Source organism: Sinohyriopsis cumingii, chromosome 3 (assembly GCF_028554795.1).
Source record: "Sinohyriopsis cumingii isolate HCF-2022 chromosome 3, ASM2855479v2, whole genome shotgun sequence".
NCBI lineage: Eukaryota > Metazoa > Mollusca > Bivalvia > Unionida > Unionidae > Sinohyriopsis > Sinohyriopsis cumingii.
This window is the reverse complement of record NC_142963.1, coordinates 118,288,967-118,303,599: the sequence shown is the minus strand read 5'-3', so window position 1 is coordinate 118,303,599 and position 14,633 is coordinate 118,288,967. Positions and strand designations below refer to the sequence as shown.

Here is a 14,633-nt window from a genome sequence, read left to right as displayed (position 1 = left end):
TAACGCTCAAAAGACATAATATTGATTTTCTCGGACTTCATTCCTTTTTGTCTGAAATGAATATTCGCGTCAGATACTTCGCTGCTAATTTTGTAAAAGAACAATAAAATATTTGGGAAATATTTAATTCTTTCATTGATTTATCAAGTTATACACACACACTACCCCCCATATATATATATATATATATATATATATATATATATATATATATATATATATATATATATATATATATATATATATATATATATCACTTTTCTTTTCTTTGCCAGAGATACTCTTTTTGCTGGGTTGGATTGAACTGTATTCATAATTTTATTTTTAAAGATATTATGTTCAACATCCATGCATAACAAAGACATATAACATTTAGACAGTATGATAGCGTTCGAATTAGGAAGTATGTATGCATTGGATATATAAATTTTACCTCCTTATGTCTGCAACATACAGTAGAGAGAAAAATGACAGACAGGCAAAGGAAGATACGGAACTAGATGCCACGGTATTTGCATTTCTATATTGTTAATCTTGTAAATTAGTGGACAAATATTAATACAAATTTGTTAACTTGATCCGCTCCCTGGATGTGTAAAAGATTATGTATTAGATATATCTATCTATCTATATGGTTGTTACACACATTCGATCCTGAGGCATGTGTGTGTGCGTGTGTGTGTGTGTGTGTGTGTGTGTGTGTGTGACCACCCCAATGTTGAGTTCGTAAAGCATTTTACAATAGCATAGTACTTACATCAACAGTGTTTGTCACAACACTATCAGCTTCGTATAATGCTAAGCTCACAATTGTTTATATAAACGCTGAAGGTCAAGTTTATAATATGCAATTTCATATTTAAATAAATGTTATTATATGCTCATTTTCGTCTCCATTAGCTTTATATTGTCAAAATTGTGCAGTACGGTATGATATTGAACACGTTCATATTACACGCACATGCAAGATACGTGTGCCCTAGTGTATTAAGAACTACTTTATAAACAAATCATGTACACTCATGAGGTAGCAGCTTTAGGTTTGGGTTGATTAACTTTGTTTCTGAATGATCTAAAGCAGCTGTTTCGTGGACTGCCACATAATAGCTGCTTTACAATATTCCGCGTTAACTTGTTTAATACAATGATTCGGATTTAGGCTATCGATATAAGCCATACATGTCTTAACATTAACACTGCTGGGGTTCCTACCAAGAGCATGCAAGTGACAAGGCATAAACGTGTCTTCTTTAGCTCGAAATAAGAATGGCAAAAAATATAATTACAGTTTTACATCCTGAATTTCCTCAAAATGTACCATCTTAGTAAGGCAAATCCGAATTACATCAGCCATGTCATGGGTTCTAAAGTTTGATTACGCATTTCGAAATTGTACTGTAATTTCGACTATATTCCAAGTACAATAACATCCTCCTTACTGCACTCAAAATGAAATGAACCTGATATTCCATAGCGTCTTTTTGGTCTTTTGGTATTTACAATTGAAGGGTTCATATTTTTCACGCACGATTCCAAACATTCAATGGCAGAAAATCAATCAGATAATTCATGTAGAAATGACACAGATAAATCCAGTTCATAATCACAAAATTTAGTGAAATTGAAAAAAAATACCAAATTCCTTTGATTAAAGACCAAATAAAAAAAGTTGCTGCAATGCACATTAATTCACAATATGACTTTAAATTTCAATTTTAAGTAGGCCATAATGACAATTTCTTTCGAAAGTGATCACGAGCGCGCGACTACATTCAAATTTCGCTTTGCGGAGTTATATGCACATTAATATTGTTGTTGTGTAATGATGAATCTACCCTTGTTAATTAGTTTTGTAATACAGCATAAATTCAGTGTAGTGTATTGTTGTTTATATAATTAAGCCTTAGGTAGAAGAAAATGAGTATAAAATGAATTGCTAACTGCATTTGCATGGGAAAATATGAACTAGTTTTTTTTCGGATGGATATGCTGCATTCCCAAGGTCGTGCAGTATCCATCCGAAAAACTCGTTAATATTTTTCCATACAAATGCAGTAACCTATAAATATTATTCCTATACACAGTACAGCTGAATTTGTTCGACTGATTGTAACACTACAGTACATAGTAGCGAGATCTCTCAATGTAAAATTTATTTTAATGTTTAATTTTCTCCCATTATTAATGGATGTAAATGTCTTTAAAGGCTTTAGTTTTAAGGTCTTGTTTTTAGCAGTGGCAAAGGCCACAGTGACAGTGACTACGACTAACAAAATCACAACTATGTCACCACACACACACACACACACACACACACACACACACACACAAACAAACACACACACACAAACAGAGAGAGAGATAGAGAGAGATCAAACAAAATAACCTGGTCATGGTAGGATTATAACGAAAACCAATGTTGGTAACAAAAATACAATGTTTATTTATTAATGATTCAGTGGAAAAGATTCGTGCACATACAAGATCCAAATGTTGGACAATAATATGCACGAACCTGATAATGTAATGTAATGTAAGAAAAGACCATTACACAGTACCGAGATTTACATTTTTACGATGCAAAGTGATTTCACGCAATGAAATCAAACGATTCAAGTAGACGTCGACAGTTTTTACACAAATAATAATAAATGATATGGTTCAATGAGATATGATATGCTTTACTTAAATAGTAAAATGTTCCGTTTCAATAAAACAGTGAAATGTATGAAATATGATTTGCGAATTTTCATTCAAATCATGAAATGCAAAATATCTCCTAAGCCCTAACGCTTTGCCGGGAGGTTGAGGAGCCACCACCAATGGTCTGCCCCTTGTTATGGACTGTAAACTTGAGCTGAATCTTATATACAAATTTTATTATCGGTACAACGATACAAAGCGACAAGCAGGATCAGAAGCGAACCCGTGTATGACAATACTCTTATAGTACTAAACGTCCCATAATAAATGCAACGTTATTGCAAATATAAATCGTTATGTTAAATCACATACAAGTAAATTAGGAAAAAGGCTATAACATTGCAGTATACAAAACAAGCCAGAGTTACCAAAAGTACAAAATAAATTTGGTAGTATAATAATTATATCCTATAATACAAATAGGAAACTAATATATATTTACATACCTCTAAATCTGGAGATCGCGTGTCGTTAAAGTAGACTGCTCACTGACAAGACTTCTCGTAATATGACATTTTGCTCTACGGAGAGGTAACTTATACCCCGATTTTGTAGCCCTACATCGATCTGTGCTCTTGATGAATATCGTTTTTCCCAACGCATGCACTTCGCTCGTGCAGCATGGTATAAACCGAACTCACTGTTTCGACATAATATGGATATACATAAATCACCATCGGGCAACACTGTACACAATAAAAACGAAATCTGAGTACATGTATTTAACATAAATAAAACGATAGGTTTATATCATTCCGTGACAAAACACACGCACACACACACAGACCCGGTTGCACCCTATCGTCTTTAAGCAGAAATAATACCGTATATCATTCACTATCTCCAGTAGGTAAAGGCATTCTTGTCGTCAGCTTCATTGATGTCCTTTGTAAGAATCTTTCAGGTGCCCTTTACATTGTATCGGCCTATCTCTCATACAAAAGAGTAGCTCACACAAAAGTTTTCCTTAGACGTGCGAGATTTTGCAAAGGATATATTCGTGAACACACATAAGAAATAACGTAAGGCTTTCTTCCGCTTGAAACGTACGAAAATATTATGCGTAAAAATACGTTGCTTCTTGAAACCGGTCCCAGGTCTGTAGACAGCTCCATGTCTGGTCCAACAACTACACGAAGCATAATGCGTAATACTTCAATGACAATTAATTCTTATTGCAATGGAATGCGAATATAACGAGAACGAACTCAAGACTACCACCGACACCATGTTCTAAAAGCCTGTTCTGTCAGGTATTATTAACCATTCAGTGCATGCTCCATTTTAGTGAGACGAAAATCTGGCGGAAGACATAAATCCAATTAAAAGTCGTACCCTACATCCAGTTAAAACAGAGGTGGGCAAACTTTCCAGTGCAAGTGCCGCATACACAAATTTACACCTTGTCGCGGGCCGCATAGTTCATTAAGTAAAATAATTAATATTTGAAATAGCAAAAACAAAAGGTTTTTCTAAATAACATCTAATTAATTTTCAGTTGTTAATATGTTGTTAATATTTTAAAACTTAAACTTAAACTTCAAAAGAAGTACATTTATTTGATAAACAGAGTAACATAAACAGAGTCAGTGCGAATGATGACTTGTTCCAAGGCCGCATGAAAGCCCTTGGCGGGCCGCATGCGGCCCGCGCACCGTAGATTACCCACTCCTGAGTTAAAAGGAACACCATACATCCAATTTAAAGGAGTCCCATCCATCCAATTAAAAGTCATACCATACATCCAATTAAAAGGCATCACATGCATCCAATTAAACGGCATTCCATAGATCCAATAAAAAGATGCATCAGAGTATCTTGTTCCTGACCCATCTTAATGTAGGAAGTGCTGAACAGTCAAAACATTTGATTCTTTGAATTTGTTTTTGCTACATATAAATAATGAAGTACCACGAGATCCATCAAAAGCAATGTTTGGTTGATTGCAAGTGCCGGATTCCATTTGGCGTTTTCATTAAATGCCATACATTTCATTTGAATTTGCGTTTAAAGGATATGAATAACACAGGAGGATAGTTCTCGTAAGGTCCATTTAAGTTATTACTTCTTGATCAACTTCCTTCTAAAATGACACTAAATATACTAGATATTGTTGTCTACTATACAAAGCTAACCATCAGTAAACCTGTGGGAATTCCACAGATCGTGCCATTCACATTGCACAGTTTGGTTGACTGTTCCTAAATTTTATATCATTTTTATTTTTAGCAGGGCATTGTCTTTACTTATTACGTTTTCCTAAGGTACCATTTTTTGTCGTTTAACGTTCGTGTTTTGGGTGTATTTCTTTTTCCTTCTGGATGTTTCGAAAATACAAATTCTAATATTGCGCATGTATAAACTTGTTATTTTTTTAATGCTGTGTTTGTTCTACATCTGTCACGTTCCAGAAGTTATCTTTCGAACACTCAGTGCGTTCGCGTGCGTTAATTACCGTTATCTAAGTACTGTGCTTCCGTCGCCGCTGAAGGCGAGGTGTGTCACCTCGTCTCTGTAAAAGAGATGTAGACTTCATTCTTTGCTCAACTATTGTCATCTGTATTTTTTTTTATTAATGACTATCATCGTATGCCTCTATTACCTTTGGCAAATAGTCAGTTCAGTTTCTGGTTTTTATTTGAATGAAAAATGTGTACATATTTAGCCTTTAGGGTTATGACAGGCGTATGAACATTTTTGCTTTGCCTGCCTATTTTGAAAGCGTTCCGGCGTTAACGTTCCAGCAAGTCCTTAATTTCTTTATCCTTAACTTCTTTTCCTCATCTAATTGTATTTTGACTGCATCCGAATTATACTAAACATTCATTTATTTTTTGACCATACATCCAAATAGGTTGCCAATTTGCATGTGGGATTAGATTGTTCTCAAATATAAACATAGGATCTAGATTCTTTAGAAATTAAGAAGTGGTATATCAATGCAATGGCATCTTTAAATGAAATGGGGATCATTTAAAATTTGTAGGAGATATCGCACTTTCATGTACGTAGCCAGTACAGTTACTGCGTATAATGCCAGTGTTTTGATTAGAACCGACATTAATTTACAAATAATGCACTACTCAAAGTAGTTTGCAATAAGTACATAAGCACCCATACACATACAATTACAATGATTGACAGGCAATCATATATATATATATATATATATATATATATATATATATATATATATATATATATATATATATATATATATATATATATATTTGTTTTAAAAGAAAGAGATCGATAAATAGACAGACATGCATACATGTATTATCATATGTTTCATCCTTGTAAACAGTCTTGATTGCACTTCACAAATTCAGAAAATATCGATGTTAAGTAACGAACCAACAAAGCAAGACTCGTAAATTAAATATGTTTATTAGCGTACGTATTTTACCTGTGACACCATAATTCAAAACAAACCGGATATCAATAAAATATCATGTAAAACAATTTATAACAAAAGGCACACAACGACTAGGCATTTGATACAAAACCCCTATACGGGATTTGCTCTTTTTTATGCGTTCTGATATCTCTCTCTTTCTCTCTCTTTCTCTCTCTCTCTCTCTCTCTCTCTCTCTCAACAAGAGATCAATTTGCCCAAACTGCTTGAAAAAGAAAACACAGGTTTGTGCAAGTCATAGACCATGTATGCGAAATAGTATGCTACCAAACGTATGTCGAAGACAAAAGTAAATGCAGCATAATACAAACGTACATACACAAGTTTAGTATTGTCCATCTGAACGCCATGGATATGCTGGCTGCACAAACAAGCCCTTTTCTACATCCAATGTTATTTGTTAGAAAAGCATCATAAGGGCGAATCTCTACGAGCTGGTGAACAAGTCAACGAATTTGTGGTAGGAAAATTACCGTTACAAAATACTTAAATGGAACTATGCATTTCGCATATCTAAATCTATATGTATGGGCAAGTAATGTGAGGGATGAGTAGATTTTCTCTTCATTCATCCCTCCCTTCATAAGATGTTTTTCCAGTAATTGTCCTGACGCCTAAATTTAGTCAATGAAGCTTTCACACCGGAGAGACTTGATTATGTCTGTCAAATACCCTAACTCCAGAATTCTCTTTTTTCCTTCTTGCGTTTGGAAACCATGTAGACTCTCGTGTTGACCAAACGTTTCCAGCACTAGGACTTCTTGCTTGTTTAGCTGACGATGTTCTTCCGACGTTAACATATCTAAAGGTAGTGCTATCTTGTGGAATGCTACCATCTGTGCAGCTCCGCGAAATCCCATTATCATCATGGAAAATTCCTATATTGCCACCGGATGAACTGCCTTCTGAGATCGGTATGGAGATCCCTGTGGACGCATTTGATGTACCAGATATGGACCCGGCCTCCGAACCAATACCTGATGAGCCGGTGGATACATTCGAAGGCGAGCCTATTAATAAAGTATCGGTGAGTGTACCGGTAGATGGAATTATTTTTGTCTCCGCCCTCGGTCTTGGAATTACGAGTCCATATGGGGTAACTTTTGGCGTGGTCATCTCCTAAAATTACACAAATGAGTAAAAGTATAAATTTCAAGGACATGTATAATCCATTTGATTCCTATACAAAAACTTAATTAATTTAAAAGGTATGAGTAGAATGTAATTGATTTTTTTGTGATCTATGTTTGCATTAACTGATGGTACCTTCTGTCTACATTGGTCAGATCCACGTTTGAGCATATCAAATTCTTTTCAATGATCCATATGCGATAATCTAACAGAGGAGGAAAAATTTCCTCAAACATGAAACAAAGGTTTATTTATCTAAGAGAAATGAAATACAAAACGGACGTGTTTCCTTGGCACCAAATCAATGAAGAAAGTTTCAAAACAATCTCGTAGATCTACGGTATAATGCAGGTAAGCTAATATCTTAAATAGGCCAATTTTCCTTCATCAGAATTGTTTACGGTAAAAAGTATAAACTTCATATCTTGTATCAATGATAATGTGTCTTTTATCAGAATATACAAAACTCAATCCTGCAAACCGAGAGTTTCTGGCTGTAATATCTTTTGGTTTGGTATGTTTTTTTTTCGAACATCAACACATGAAGGTAATTTAGCTTTAACGCAGTTGGAGCAAACTGACTTGCCCAAAAATACACTACGGTATCCGACCAGACTGATTATTTGGTACAATTTGAATCCGTACCTTATCGGCCCCAAGAACTAAAGTACCAAGTCACCGCATATCTTTGTAATAGGAAAACTCTGAGAGTCTGAGAGTCCGAGTGTCTGAGAGTCTGAGAGTCTCAATAAGTGAGAATGTGATCATCTTATCATCAATACAGAGGACCAGTTTTTACCGTGCATTGATTATGATCTTTATCATTGCCCTCGTCAGAAGAATAATCGCCGTCATTATTCTCTTCATCTGTAGGTGGCAAGTCGTCATCGCTGTAATACTCGACGTCTGAGTCCCAGTCATTGTGAACATGGTCGTCAAAGCTTCTTGTAACCTTGTTTGATTTCTTGCCAGACTGTTGACCATCAAGATCTTCTAGGTGTAGGTTCTCTCGTTTTGGTCTTTCCACTGTTCCATTGTGATCTGATAAAAGAATATACTTTTCTGTGATAATAACAACAACATTAGTTTCAGAATAAAGTTTCTGAACTTATAAAATTGAACAAAATACATAACTTAGACTCCAAATCTAATGTAATTTTTGAAATTTTAGATTTAGGACATTTTAGTCACATGTTCAAGGGCTATTCTCAGTCAAATACTTGAACGTTTTATGATGTAGAAGCCAGAATTCAGTATGGTTCTCAGTAACAGATTGTATTTTTGTGTGACATTAAACAAATCAAACATATTTCCATATTTACTCATGTCATCCGTAGCCGTAAAAAAAACTTCGGGAGAGTGGAATAGAAAGTTCATGGTTTCTTCCAATATAGCGCAAAATTATGTCATATAAAAAGGTGTGTCCAAATATAATAATTAATAGTATCATATTAAATATACTTTTATGCCAGTTTGAAGTTCTTTTGTAATCTAACTGGATAATTTTCTGTGAATCGTCACCTCAGAGCAAAACTAAGTCAGCGCTAAGGATTGGTGAACATTAAAAGACTCAATTTGAAGCAAACATGTGATAAATATGAAATACTTTATTTCACAGTGCAATTGATAAATTGAAAGATATTATTTAACATTGCAATTAATAACACAGCATGAGATGCATTACTGGGTATATTCATTCGTACAGCTGCGTAAGTCTTCAATATATAACCCATTTTGTTTGGATGGATGATTCTTTTATTCTAGAGATGAAAACATCAATAAAGCACATTGTGGTTTGGTGGAAATGTTAATGTTCGTTAGAGCTTTGTTTTGCTTTGTTTCATCGTTTCGTTGCTTGTACAGACAATACACATCTTTGTGTAATTTAAATAATGTTTGTTTGTTTGCTTCCAAATCGACTCTCTCGAGATATTCATACACATGCTAAGCAGTATCACAACACTAACCATTTTCATCCTTTCTTTGATCCCACCGAGCATCTATGCTAAAAAATGCTGCTGCAGTTAAAGGTGCTTTCCAATTGACAATCCAGACGACAATGGCGATAATAATGCTTAGGATTCCTGTAAAAAAATGAATGCTTGATAATTTCTTATACTTCTCAGTTATCTTGAAAATCTAGCTGATTTAAAATAAGAGTGACGAGAATACAGTTGGTATTTTCAGTCAGCCGTACTGTTGATTGATTAATTGATTGGTCGATCTATGTAGTGATTGAATTAATTTATTTCACACTTGATGTACATATATTTGCTTGACGTTTAATGTGGATCAAATAGATACATTAAATTTAAAATAGTATCTATCCATGTCATACTTAAATATAAACCTTACTAATCCAAATGAAAGTTCTACACAGAATACAAAAACGAAGCAACGAACATCTTCTTCCTGTAAGAGGGAATACCTTGTCCATTATGCTATGAGAAGAATAATATGAACTAGACAAATAAGTTTAAACGGTAGCCAAAATAGTTCAGATCCGGGTGGAAACACTCGCTACATGGTCCGGACAACGTTGCGATACCACATACTGCGAATGATTTGAGTGAAGGTTACGTGGAATATAATACCTGAAGCCATACATATCCAGAAGGAGCCTCCATAGGAAAACCTCAGGATGTCTTTATCTGTGAATGGAATCATGAGCTCAAAAGGATTTCGAACGTTTGACCAGACAAGTGTGGCTCCGATCATGCACGCTCCACACAGTCCCAGAACATATGCAGCGTAGCGTAGAGTCAAGAAGAACAGTATGTTGGCCAGAAGCCACAGAGCGAAAGCTAGCCTGCAATGAGTAATATAGATCCTGTTACATACAATGAGAAGTAAACATATATAGAAAGTAGCCATAGAACGGTACCTACTTCCGGGTTTATAATAAACAAAATGTTAATAAGCAAATAATACGTAGACAAAGGCGAGGTAATGATGTTAACCTTATGTTTCTTTTAAATAATAATTAAAACACTTTCGAAGAAAAGAGTATATATATATATATATATATATATATATATATATATATATATGTGTGTGTGTGTGTGTGTGTGTGTGTCTGTGCATATAATTTGATCATTGTACCGACGGCTGTATATATATGTACTGGATGTAAGCCTTAAAGATTTGCAAACGTATTCATAATTTGTCTTGATGGAAAGGCATTAATATCTTGTGCTATCTTACCACAACAGAATTTCTGAATAAAACCCAGCAGTTCTGTAAAATCGTCCCCAACGAACACCCTCTTCATCGAAGACAAAGTATTCAGCGATCCAGAGGATAGGCTGAGGAAGACCGCGGAATTGTGCGGCACGGTATTCCTGATTGATGCGGCTAGCTTTAATGAAAACAATTAATACATAAATAATAATAACAATAATAACACATTCAATAAGAATAATATGAGTAGTAGAAGTAGTTATAGTGGTAGTAGTAACGTGATTTATAAAATCACGAGACTGACCAATGATGAATAATTATCATAATTATCAATGTCGGTCAAAGAAATTAAAATGTAAAAATTGTATTAACTGGTAACCTATGTGGATGAGATTGTACAGACTTAAGTCTCTAAATAACATATTTTCGCTCCATACTAAAGTAAGAATTTTAATTGCTAATTGAATCATTAATATCGAAAACCTTGAAAGAATCAGCAGATGAAGACGGTGTCTGATTATTCTACTCCAAGACTGATAATTTTACTGTGTCATGTAATGACCTTTAGGAACACGTCTTACCGTACGGTCCATATCCAAAACGACCCTGTGTCCCTTCCCATGAGAAGTGCTCATTGTAGTTGATGGTCTCATTTAATTGATGTTCCGGTTTTCCTATAAGTTAAAAATGGGTTTGTGTTCATTTTTTCTTGAATGTTGCAGATCCTTACGTAATGAAATCTAGTAAACATGATTTTTCTCGCATCAGCACGTTTGAGGGATTAGACAAAATGCAGCATATTCGCGACACAGTTATGCAAGTTCTCTTGTGTTGGTTCTCATTCAATATATTTTAGCCGCCGTTAAATTAAATCACCTTTCCTCAGACATTGTCTCGTCGCTAAATTCGAACTAAAGTAATTGTCGCGAGAATATTTGGCTTGCAATATTTCAACAGTATTATTTAATTCTCGTGTCTCTACCTTTTCCGAGAGACTTCCCCGTTCGAAGTGATCGAAAGTTAGACAGAAGTAAAAGTTTCAATTCAATACTTAATAATTGCTGATAAGGTTTTGGTGCAGACTAGGTATGAAGAGTAGGCATCAAAGAACCACAACACTGCATCTTCTAATTAGCAGCATGAGGTGCAAGATATGCTGTGAAACATCTGTTTTTCAATGCTTAAAGTTTCTCTTACGCTAATGAATATAAGCATGTTTAGTTTATATCCCAATCTAATGAGGAGATTAATTTTAGTTTTTTATATATATTAATATCAAGTTTTTTGGGAAATCAATAATCGTCATATCCCTGTAATATCTAGTAAATCTACTTCCTGGACGCGGACGTTATCAGTAGCACAGTGGGTAGCGTAACGAAATGCTGAGGAAACTTTGATAGTTTCACCAGCTAACATTATACAATATTTCTTAAACATTTGTCGTGACAGCGAAATAAAAAAAAAAAAATGCTTACTAATATTCTGCGCTTAGGTCGTATTAGAGTGTTTCTAGTGATGACTGTTGGTAGAAAACGTAAAATTTGTACCTTTCAGCGTGATGTTTATTCCTCTCAATCCAATGAAAACACCTACATCTGCCTGTATTCCATCGCTAATACCAGCCTTGTATTTTGTATGAGTTGATATATCAGCCGTATCCCAAGTGAAGCCAAAGTTGGTCACTGAAAATAAAGACTAAATTCAGTAGGCAAAGAAAATATTTATTTAAGAAAAGAGGAACTCTTTTCGCACCTACTAAAATTTATAAGAAAGGCCTGTATTAGTGTGTCACTTCTTGCTTCAAGAGAAACGCATACCATTTAAAAGACGACAGGTTTATGTATAGTTTCAGTGCAAGCCGTACAAAATTCCAATATTGAAATGGCGATTTTCGTGCGACGATGATTAGAAAAACATTAAAATATTAACACGTAAAAACAAAATTACACTGTGGAGTAGGAGCTATCCAATCATTTCATTATAACATGATACTGTTTGAAATATTTATATATATATAAAATCTGGAATAAATCGAGATCTCAGACAAGACAAACCGCATAAATAACGAAGAAATAAACCCACATGATAAGAAGACTTCAAATATTCGATGTAAAAAAGCCTGTTGATTCAGCTCATCACCAGAAATAAGCAGTGAAATAACATTCACAATGACACAATACGTCTAACCTTTTCTTTTCAAACACAGAATGGTGATTCAGAAATTTGCTTCCATTAAAATAGGACCAATACATGCATAGTATTGTCGTACGTGATAACAATTTATCGATAACGTTTAAAGGAACAATGGTTTCTTCAGCAGAGTGTAATGATGTATTGTATTATCTGCTAATGACCGTCGCTACAAATGAATACAAAAGTTTGTATGATTTAAATAAAGTCCGGGAGTAAATATTGGTATCTGGCGTTACTCTTAGAAACAATATCTCACCACGTCTGTGAATTTGTCTTAACGTGATAAGGTTTCTCAATGAAATTCACATCCGGGTTACAAGCCAATCCCGATACACGTATTTGGAATTTAATTGATAAGAATATGCACATAATATAGTCATCACGAATGCGTACATAATACAGTCATCACGAATGCGTACATAATATAGTCATCACGAATGCGTACATAATACAGTCATCACAAATGCGTACATAATACAGTCATCACGAATGCGTACATAATACAGTCAACACGAATGCGTACATAATACAGTCATCACGAATGCGTACATAATATAGTCATCACGAATGCGTACATAATATAGTCATCACGAATGCGTACATAATACAGTCAACACGAATATTTGTACTGAATACTTACGTAGTATCACTGCTCCGATAAACAAAGTTGTTAGAACTCTGACGATGGTAAATACACTCTGAAAAGGTATATATATATATATATATATATATATATATATATATATATATATATATATATATATATATATATATATATATATATATATATATATACACAGAGAGAGAGAGAGAGAGAGAGAGAGAGGACACTTTATAAAAGTTGTGCGTTACATGAAAACGGAGGAATAACCTTGGGTGAAACCTGCAAAATAATTTGAACGATATGTATACATTTTAAACATATCGAATCAAAATGGGGAATCCATATTAGCAGCGAAAAATATTATTGTTGACATTTATTATCATGGTGAAAAACAGTGGAAAACATTTTCCACAACATTTAAAGAACAGTCTATTTCACAGTAGTTACTTTCAATAACCATTCTCTCTCTCTCTCTCTCTCTCTCTCTCTCTCTCTCTCTCTCTTAACTCGCTCTCTCTCGCTCTCCACGCTGAATAATTGCATACTTAAATGGATAAAATACGATGGATGCATGACAAAGTAACAGTTGTACGAATGTACTTCAATTAATAATGGAGTAGGGTTAACTTACCTCTTTTCCTCTTATGCCAGGTATGATAACAATGAAAGATACTGCAAGAATGCAAAACGCAAAGATGAGTCCAGATCCCAAGATGTCCGCCTGCCAGGCGGTCCTTATTTCAGGGTACACGGTGGGGCCACCATTCGTGCGGAATGCTGAATATAGATCCGGGGATGAAGACATTCTTGTTGGAAAAATGAATAACAAAATATGTTGCAAGTAAGACCACTGTTGCTACAAAATATCTGAAAAGATCGAAAAAATCAAAGTAAACTTGTTAGAAAATTTGACATCTGAATTTCCTGTATAAACTGATAAATTCATAGGTGTGTGTACATAAATTTCAAGAAGGTTCTAAGTGTACAATTTACAATGAGAGACTAGAAAAAGTAAAAGACTATGCAAAGATTACAGAACTTCTAATCAACAAATAATATGTATGTTTCAAAAGGACCTATACCTGTAGTTGTTCTCTTGCCTATTTCGCTTAATGTTTACTTATCTTGTAATTGCTGTGCTTATATGCACAACTTTCAAACGAGCAAGCGTTTTTATTGGTGAGTTATTGAATAATGAGTTAATTTATGAAGTATTTGCACATCGACTTCCTCATGCTATTTATAAACAAGTTATTTTCCAATGTATATTCCAAAGACTTCCTGTTTTGCAATTACGCAAGTATACCATTAAATGGTAAAATTTCCAAATAATAAGTGTCCTAGTTTCCAACTACTTTCCTTTTCATTCAGTTATAGAATCATTGCGGTAGCGTATACCGAAAT

At 34.4% G+C, this 14,633-nt stretch overlaps 1 protein-coding gene across 3 annotated transcripts; it reads right to left on the bottom strand.

Annotated features, from left to right (window-relative positions):
- Positions 1-6,077: 6,077 nt before the first annotated feature.
- LOC149803672 (dual oxidase maturation factor 1-like) lies at positions 6,078-14,411 on the bottom strand. 3 transcript variants are annotated; one of them, XM_089953447.1, is made up of 10 exons: positions 14,312-14,411; positions 13,861-14,096; positions 13,266-13,323; positions 11,980-12,114; positions 11,014-11,106; positions 10,457-10,610; positions 9,847-10,061; positions 9,220-9,336; positions 8,052-8,293; positions 6,078-7,240 (listed from the first exon to the last, which is right to left on the bottom strand). In XM_089953447.1, exons 2-10 carry the CDS (start codon positions 14,032-14,034, stop codon positions 6,758-6,760), a joined length of 1,671 nt encoding a protein of 556 aa, XP_089809573.1. In that variant the 5' UTR covers positions 14,035-14,096; positions 14,312-14,411; the 3' UTR covers positions 6,078-6,757. The 3 variants fall into 3 exon arrangements, with proteins under 3 accessions (XP_089809573.1, XP_089809572.1, XP_089809574.1); XM_089953446.1 differs by lacking the exon at positions 14,312-14,411 and having other exon boundaries at positions 13,861-14,273; XM_089953448.1 differs by lacking the exons at positions 9,220-9,336; positions 14,312-14,411 and having other exon boundaries at positions 13,861-14,276.
- Positions 14,412-14,633: the final 222 nt, after the last annotated feature.

Excerpts from the sequence above, each read along its gene's own strand:
- LOC149803672 (XM_089953447.1), bottom strand. The coding sequence starts at position 14,034 with ATGTCTTCATCCCCGGATCTATATTCAGCATTCCGCACGAATGGTGGC. Across the intron at positions 9,337-9,846 it reads CTGGATATGTATGGCTTCAG|GAATCCTAAGCATTATTATC; the intron begins GTATTATATTCC and ends ATTTTTTTACAG. Across the intron at positions 8,294-9,219 it reads TCAAAGAAAGGATGAAAATG|ATCACAATGGAACAGTGGAA; the intron begins GTTAGTGTTGTG and ends TTCTTTTATCAG.